At 35.8% G+C, this 9224-nt stretch overlaps 1 protein-coding gene across 2 annotated transcripts in view; it reads left to right on the forward strand.

The window, feature by feature from the left end:
- The window catches only part of ATP6V1B2 (ATPase H+ transporting V1 subunit B2), a 31891-nt gene extending 23024 nt beyond the window's left edge, over positions 1–8867 (forward strand). Inside the window, exons 11-14 of one of the 2 annotated variants that reach the window (XM_060178782.1) lie at positions 2450–2532; positions 3161–3217; positions 4850–4979; positions 7453–8867. In XM_060178782.1, coding sequence (XP_060034765.1) covers positions 2450–2532; positions 3161–3217; positions 4850–4979; positions 7453–7592 — 410 coding nt within the window. In that variant the 3' untranslated portion in view covers positions 7593–8867. Of the gene's footprint in view, positions 1–2449; positions 2533–3112; positions 3218–4849; positions 4980–7452 lie in introns of both variants that reach the window. The other variant, XM_007536221.3, reaches the window with a different exon arrangement.
- The last annotated feature ends 357 nt before the right edge of the window (positions 8868–9224 follow it).

Consider the following 9224-nt stretch of genomic DNA (forward strand, 5'->3'; position numbering starts at 1 on the left):
TTGCACTTTGCGCCATGTGTGCTTAACCCGCTGAGCTATCGCCCGAATCCCGACCATCTACCTTTTTAAGCTGAAATTCTTTGTTACTTGTCCTACAAGAGTTCACTTGAGCTATTGAGCTACTGTTACCTAAGTAAAAACTTTTGAAAACTACCTATAATTATCCTTCTGTGACAGAAGAAAATCATTTTTCTTGCAGTTTGAATTTATAATTCTTATATATCAGGTACTAGTCTAGATACAATGAATTAAAAATAAAATGTATTATTTGTACTTTAAGTTAGTTTGATTTTTTTTAAATATGTGCACTAGTAATTTCAAATAGCTTGTTTTATGTGCCAAATGGATAATACACATATATAATAGATATAAATATGCAAACTTTAGAGGCAAAAAGATCACCAAAGGTTGGGTAAAAATTACTTTTTGCTATTTATGTGAAAGTATATAGTACAATGCCTAGATGTATGTACAGATGAATCCCAGGTGAGACAGTTCAGTAATTCATCTATGGTGCCTTTCTGTCCTCAACTCAGCTTTTAAAAAGCACTTTGATAAGATGTTTTCATATCTTATATGAAATAATACCATCTTTTTTTCTAAGGGCTTTATAAACATTAACTTATTTATCCTCATAGCAACTTTGAAGTAGATACCTGACTCTGAAACACAGGTTTATCTGGTAATTTTAGAACCCGGGGAATCTTAAGTTCATAATTTATATGAATCAGTATATATGCTTCTGATGTGAAAGAGAATTTATTCTAAGGAAGCAAGTGAAATACCACTTTATGTAATTTAACAGATTTTTATAAATGTTCTTGTCATCTTTTTGGTGCTACAGTTCTCCTTGTTTAGTACCTCTTTGTTTTCCATGTTGAAATGTTGCATATGCTGAGATAGCTTATGAACTAAGACTATTTTCTATTTCAAATTGGCAAATCCCCACAAGTACATTTTATATTTAAAATGGAATTTTACTGTATTTGGAGAGAAATTATATAAGTTGGCAGTATAGGCAGTCTTTCCAGTATATCAACCTTAGCTGTATTACTACCAAATAAAATAAACTATGTAATATGATATCTGTTAGTAGCTATATTTAAAGTTTGGCTATCAACAGATTTGGATAAAGAAGTTTGAATATTACTCTGCAGTCAAAGACGCATTCATATCCTTTGGGACAAAAATGGATGGAAACAGATGATTGTGCTTAGAAAGAAAAAAATTGCCTCTAAACTTTTATAAGATATATAGTGGTTATTGATGGGTGTATGGGTACACAGAACTATACCCTGTAACCTAATAGTCATGTGAACCACTATTAATCTCAAGTAATATATATATGACTTGTATGGGGCCGCATGGTGGCATACTTGATTAAGCACCTGTTACCATGTTCAAGACCAAGCTTCAAGTCTTTGGTCCCTACCTGCAGAGGTGGTGAAACAGTGCTGCAGGTGTTGCTGCTTCTCTCTACCTCTCTCCCCATCACTCCTCAATTTCTCTATGTCTTATCAAATAAAAGAAGGGGAAAATGGCTGCCAAGAGCTATAGTTTTGTCATGCAGGCACTGAGCCCCATCAGTAACCTTGGTGGCAATAAAAAATTAAAAAAAAACAAATGCATGGGTGAATAAGAAAAGATGGCATGGGGAGGGGCAGATGGTGGTACACCTGGTTGAGCGCACGTTACAGTGTGCGAGGACTTAGATTCAAGCCCCTGGCCCCCACCTGCAGGGGGGAAAGCTTCATAAGTGGTGAAGCAGTGCTGTAGGTATCTCTCTGTCTCTCTCTCCCTCTCTGTCTCCCCCATCTTCTCAAATTCTGGCTGTCTCTATCCAATAAATAAATAAAGATTAAGAAAAAGGAAAGAAAAGATGGGATATAGACTGCAGAGATAAATATAAAAAACAAAGTTTAAAAATAAGTTAATTTTGAAATGAAATTTTTCATTTAAGCATATTTCAAGTTTCAGTAACATCGCTTGGCTAGTGTCTGGCATGGAGTACACACATAATTTACTTTTCCATTAAAGAAAATGATTTTATTTAAAACATTATTCATGACTTAATGGTGGTTTACAGTATTACAAGATTGCAGGGTATAGTTTCATACACCCACCACCATAGTTACGTGCCCTCAACCTCCTAACGATAACCCTGTAATTCTCAAAAAGTCTTAGAAACAGTTTGGCTACTTTAGGTTTGGTTTTCTTTAGTTTGGCTTTTACAAGTTTCCACATTTCAGGTCTCTAGATTCCACATATGAGTAAAAACAATGGTAGTTCTTTTATCTCTTTACTTACTTACTTCACTAAGCGTAATCTCCTCAAAAATAGTTTATATTGTATGAATCTCGTGCTGTAAATTATGTGCAGACACAATTCTGCACATTAGATTTATGTAGAATGATCCCTTTAACTAATGTCAAGTATCTTTCTCTGATAGATATCACTCACCCCATCCCTGACTTGACTGGATATATTACAGAGGGGCAGATTTATGTGGACAGACAACTGCATAATAGACAGGTATTTTACACTGAAGTTATATAGGACTTTTACAGATCAACTTTTTGGTTACTCTTCAGTGACTTGGACTTTGTGCTTAAGAATTTTTTTTTTAGCAAATACTAATCTGATTTATTTTTAGTCTATGAAACTGTCATTTCTGATTTATTTTTAGTCTACGAAACTGTCAAAATTAATTATAAATAAGAATGCCAGAATTAAAAACAAGTTTTATCTTTGCTTATTTAAGTTTTAAGTGAAAATACTCATTTAAATACGAATTCTTGAGTTAAGAGTTCAGAAGATCTTTTATATTTGACTTGATATGTTAATGGTATAAGGCAGATACTTAAAATGTTTAGTTTTTCAATATAACATGCTATTTTGTGTATTTCATTTTTTGGATTTGATAATGTTAAAGAAATAACACACTGTAGAGTATCTTATTACCCCCCCCCCCCCAGGAATACTTAAGTAGAATCCATCTAGGAAACAAATGCAGTTTAATTCAAGGGATAATGAGTTTTAAAATACTTCTTTACTATCAGTAAGGATGGAATTTTTACTTAAATGTTTTGTTTTCCTTCTCATTATACCCGAGATCTACCCACCTATTAATGTGCTACCCTCATTGTCACGTTTAATGAAGTCTGCTATTGGAGAAGGTATGACCAGAAAGGATCATGCTGATGTATCTAACCAGCTGGTATGTATATCATCTAAGGGATAGTATCTAAAGAAATGACCGCCTTTCTCCCAGTTTTGTCTCACTGTTTTACACTTCTTGTTTTGTCTCCTGTTTGGCTTTTCTATTCCATGTAGAATATTATTAGAGACTTGATAGGAAATACATTAAAATCAAGCAGTCTTATTTTCAGTAAGGATAGATGCAGACAACCACGATCAAATCCATGCTTAAAATCCACATTTAATGCTGTGTAAGTTAAATTTAAAAAAAAAAAAAAAAGCCATTTTATGGTTTCATTAGTAAACTTGGTAACTTTTTAAAAAATTATCTTTATTTATTAGAGACTGAAATCAAGAGGGAAGGGGATGATAGGGAGAGAGACAGAGAGACACCTGCATAACTGTTTCACCACTTGCAAAGCTTTCCCCCTATAGGTGAGGATCAGGGGCTCAAACCCTGGTCCTTGCACATTGTAATATGTGCGCTCAACCAGGTGCGTGCACCTGGCCCCTTGTAAACTTGGTAAATTTTTCTTTTTTTTTTTTAAAAAAAATCTGTATTTATTTATTGGATAGAGATAGCCAGAAATTGAGAAGAAGGGGGAGATAGAAGTACAGAGTGAGAGTGAGTGAGTGTGGTATGGGTGTGTGTGTGTGAGAGAGAGAGAGAGAGAGAGAGAGAGCGCACTGCTCCACCACTTGTAAAGCTTTCCCCCTACAGGTGGGGACTAAGGGCTTGAACCCAGATCTTTGCACATGGTAATGTGCACTTAACCAGTTTCACCACAGTTTGGCCCCCTAAATAGAAATTTGAGTTGGATTTCTCTGTGATACAAGAATGATTTCTGACTTTCAAATGCTTTATAGAATGTAAGCTTTTTTTTTATATTTATTTTGTTTATTCCCTTTTGTTGCCCTTGTTGTTTTATTGTTGTAGTTATTATTGTTGTTGTCGTTGTTGGATAGAACAGAGAGAAATGGAGAGAGGACGGGAAAACAGAGAGGAGAAGAGAAAGATAGACACCTGGAGACCTGCTTCACCGCCTGTGAAGCAACTCCCCTGCAGGTGGGGAGCCGGGGTTCGAACCGGGATCCTTATGCCGGTCTTGTGCTTTGCGCCACCTGCACTTAACCCGCTGCGCTACAGCCCGACTCCCTAGAATGTAAGCTTATTGAGATATTGAAGTGTATTTTTTTGAGGAGTTAGTAATGTTATAAGCCTGTTACATGCCTGGAGTAGTAATACACATACTTGAAAACTTAATAAAAATAGAATAAAATGATACTTTTCATAGGTACTCTTATTTGTGTGAATTATGCTTGTGAATAATATGAAATTATCTAGAGGCTGGGTAGTGGTGCATCTGGTTGAATACACACTTTACAATCCACAAGGACCCAGATTCAAGCCCCCTCTTCCCACCTGCAGGAGAAAAGCTTCATGGGTGGTGTAATGGTGCTACAGGAGTCTCTCTTTCTCCCTATTTCTCTTCCCTCTCAACTTCTCTTTGTGCCTATCCAAAATAAAATCAAATATATCTTTAAAAAATAGGAAGTTCCTTTATGAAAATAACCATGCCAGTGCATTTTATATAACCCAGGTTAGGTTCAAATAAGATTCAAATAAACTTTTTTTTTTTTTTTTTTTTAGTATGCTTGCTATGCAATTGGTAAAGATGTACAAGCTATGAAAGCTGTAGTTGGAGAAGAAGCCCTTACCTCAGATGATCTTCTTTACTTGGAATTTTTGCAGAAGTTTGAGAGGAACTTTATTGCTCAGGGTAAGATTTTCTTATGAACATTCTCTGACATAGCTTTGAAGACTTTTTCTTGGTTTGAGAAAACTTATACTGCTTTCTGCAATATTCTCTCTGTTTTATAAAGAGAGCTTCTTCCAAGTGATTACCATGTGTGTAAATTACTAAGTTGGTTCCATCCATTCTGTCTTTATCTCCATTATCCAGTTGTTTCTCTCCCATCTTTTATTACCACAAGCCTTTGCTCGGCTATCTCTGTTCTGATTGTCTTTCCTCTTAAAATCTGTCTGTATCATCTTTGTCTTTTGGGATTTTTCTGTTTCCAATTCCAATTCCAGCTTATTTTCCTGCTATAATTGTATATATTTGCAGAGCCTAGTTTACCTCTTCTTTCTATGCCTTTCTCTTTTGAGTCTAGCTTCAACTTATTACTTGTGTTGGTTTAATTGTTCTTTACCCTATTCTAAAGCTCCAGTCCCTCATCTCCAACTGGTAAAATTTTGTACCTTTGCTTATACCACTGTCTGTGTAGACTCAATATGATCAGAACCATATTTTTTCCCCTACCTTAACCACCTGCTTAGAAATTCCCTTTTCAATTTCTGTCTGTTTCTGACATGACTGTTGTTGTCCTAGAGATTATACCCAGTTATCGAGTGATATTTGGTGATTAGTGTTGTTATCTTTTAATATATACTATTCTGTTTTTATTCCTAATATAATACCAATGTTTCTAAAATCTTAACCCAGTTCTGAATCACTGGAGTGTGTTTAAAAATAGAGATTCTAACTCTGGGTAAGGCCAGAGGTTCTGTATTTATAACAAGTTTTTGGGTGATAGTGAAGCTATTGCTCTCAGACTATAACTAGAATTTGGGCCGTACTTGGAAGCATAAAGGTTAGTCCAAATCCCTATCCCATTTACTCTGAACTAAATTAGTCCAAGATTTTTACCAGTCTCTGACTTCCAAATGCCATGTATATTTATTACATTATAGTTCATTGTCACTAGAAAGTCTACAGTAGTTTACCACTGCATAGTATATATGAGATTCTCTGATGGCTTTGCTTGATCTTCCTTCTACATCTGACACTGGTAATATTCTGTTTTTGACTGCATTGGTACTTAAAGCAGGCATGTTTGCTTTGGAGTAGTACATCAAGCTACACAATTAAAATTTGTGAACTTTTCTGTTCCTTGGTGAAATTTTATTAATATTAAGCTCCAAAGAATATATACACTTTTTCTTAATGCAGAACTGTAATACCTTAAAAGATAAAAAAAAAAAAAAATAGGGGCCAGCTGTTGGCACACCTGGTTAAGTGATATGGGTATCACTATGCGGAAGGGTCCAGGTTTGACTCTCCCCCCCACCTGGAATCCCCACCTGCAGAGAGGACTCTTTACAAGCAGTGAAGAGGTTTGCGGTTGGCTATCTTTGTCTCCCCTTCTCTATCCCTGCTTCCTTCTCAGTTTCTCTGTCATGACAAGTAAAACATAGAAAGAAAAAAAAAGATAAAAATAAAAGTTCTTCTGATGGGAAAAAATTGAACTCAGAACTCCAGCCACACTGATTCCATAATTAAGGATTAATATTTGTCTTCTAGATGATGCCACTAGTAATAGTAAAAGCTTTGAAAATCATTGATCAGTTCAGATGCTCATTTGAGATTTAAGGCTTTCTTGTGTATCTTTTCTAGTCTCCTTTAAATTCTTCTCATCCCATTTTTGTTCCTAGAAAACTCCCCCCCCCCCCATATCTATGGACTAAAGACTGGGTCTTGGGAGTTGGGCTGTAGCACAGCAGGTTGAGTGCACGTGGTGCAAGGACCAGCGTAAGGATCCCAGTTCAAGCCCTCAGCTCCCCACCTTCAGGGGAGTCCCTTCACAGGCTGTAAAGCAGGTCTGCAGGTGTCTTTCTTTCTCTCCCTCTCTCTGTCTCCCCCCCCCCTCCATTTCTCTCTGTCCTATCTAACAACAATGATTTCAATAACAGCTACAACAACAATAAAAACCAACAAGGGCAACAGAAGGGAAAATAAATAAATATAAAAATATTTTTAAAAAAACTTTAAAAAGTTGGGTCTCATTTGCTCAAAGTATTTAATACCTGCCCAACTGTTGGGAAGGGGAAAGGAAGGGAGAGGAGGGGAGGAGAGCAGGGGATAGGGAGAGAAGAGGCTTCCTACACATACACTTAAGAGTACCCATAGGCCTCTCCCTTTTCTGTTTCCTAATATATGGTGTCATCATTTTCACATCTTATTTGGGAGACCTAGCTAGTCTTAAAGCAGAATAAAATACAGAAGAACACTGAAAAGTAGAAAATAGTTGATTTTGTGACCCAGGTAGCATGAGAATAACATGTTATAACATGTGGTTCCCAAGTTCAATACCAGGCATTACATGTGGGTCTCCCTTTCCTCCCAGTCATCAATCAAATATTTGAAAAGAGAATATTTAGTTTTATTAATTTAATCACTTTCTTTTGTTAAGGTCCTTATGAAAACCGCACTGTCTATGAGACTTTGGACATTGGCTGGCAGCTGCTCCGAATCTTCCCCAAAGAAATGCTGAAGAGAATTCCTCAGAGCACCTTGAGCGAATTTTACCCTCGAGACTCAGCAAAGCATTAATTATCTGCTACTCCATCGATGACTCGATACTCTTGTGAAATACTGGTTCTGTTTTCTTTATTCCCTTTGCACTCCCACCCCTACCTTTGTGTTGGAATTTATCTTGTTACCCTGTAATTAAAAACAAAGAATAGGTAACATATTGTGCCAGTGTTGCAATGTTTTAAACTGCTAACAGACTTTAAAATACTCCCTATTCAGAAAACCAGTATTTTCAGTTTTGTTTGTTTTTTAAAAGTGATCATAGGAGTAAAGGTAAAGTTCTTTTACTGGTGTTTGCATATATAGTGGTATAGCTAACTTGTCTAAAAATGTCCTCATTATGTGGATCTCCTAGATCTTACTTTGATAAGATCCTCAACTATCTGAAATTTATAATTCTTTGACTTCCAAATTAGGGGCAGGATCAAATCTGACAGAATCCTTTTCTCAAAAGAGCCAAGAAACTCTTCCCTGAGCATTGTTTTTTGAAATCTTTGTGTGCCTCTAGTCTGTGCTGTTGCTCAAAGCAGATGGCTTTTACTATCTACCTGCTCTTTCATATTTAATGAGATTAGGAAAGGAGTTTCCTTTTCCTTCATTTTATATATATGACTTGGATCTCACTATGTTCTCTCCCTGTGGGTACTATAGAATCATGCAGTTTTTGCACAGCTGGTATTGCTCTGATGGTCGTGAGATGCCTTGTCTTGATGATTCTACTGGGTTTCCATTCAAAAGAATCATATAACCAAAATAATTGCATTGTTATTTGAGAAGAATTGAGGGCTCAGTTTTAAAACCAGAAAGAAACCTGTATCTATTGGATGTTCTGATAAGTTAGAGGTTGTAAGTCTGTAAATTGTTCAGCAGATGTATACCATGGGAGGAAAAAACTCTTGTGTTTTCTGTGTATGAATACTATAAACTTTGTTAAAAAACAGTCATTAGAAAAACCCATTTGGTCCTACTTTCTGACCTATGTATGCCTTTTTCAGGGTAATCTTGTGGCACAGTGATAGTATTAAAAAGCTTTAGCATTTTAATTTCCATTCCCTCCTACTGTGAACCCTGAGCTATCTTCTTTGCACTCCTGTCTACTGTTTGGTCTTGTTGTGTTCTTTGTTATTTGGGTGCAATAGCAACTTCTCTGTGCATTCCATCTTTTAAGTTGTGTAAAGTTCTTCACTTTTTCTCGAGGGTATAGGGGGTGGAAGGGTGGGATCAGCATGATTATATTTTATTGTAGAAAATGTGACCTGGATATAAAATGAAAATAAATATTAAATGAAAGTTGCCGAAAGTGACTCTGTATCTTCTCATCAGAAAAGCAATAGGAGTAAGCCAATACATAATATATAATAATGTACCTCTTTATACCATTATAACCATTGTTGTGAATTAATCCTCTATCTTATTAAGGATGTGACCTACATTTTACACCTTCATTCTTTCAGGCTATCTTTTCAAGGTCTGTTCAGGAGTTCAGTAACAGTTCATCCGATATACTTTACAGAATTTTATCTAGGGTTGAGGATTACTATTTATGTTCTGTAGCATTTTTTTGTTTCAAATGTGTTCATGAGTTGAAAGGGAAAATAAATGAAAGACACATTGATGCAAGCTAAAACTTGCTTTAAATAATTTTTGGAA

This window comes from Erinaceus europaeus, chromosome 19 (genome assembly GCF_950295315.1).
Source record: "Erinaceus europaeus chromosome 19, mEriEur2.1, whole genome shotgun sequence".
NCBI classification, from domain to species: domain Eukaryota; kingdom Metazoa; phylum Chordata; class Mammalia; order Eulipotyphla; family Erinaceidae; genus Erinaceus; species Erinaceus europaeus.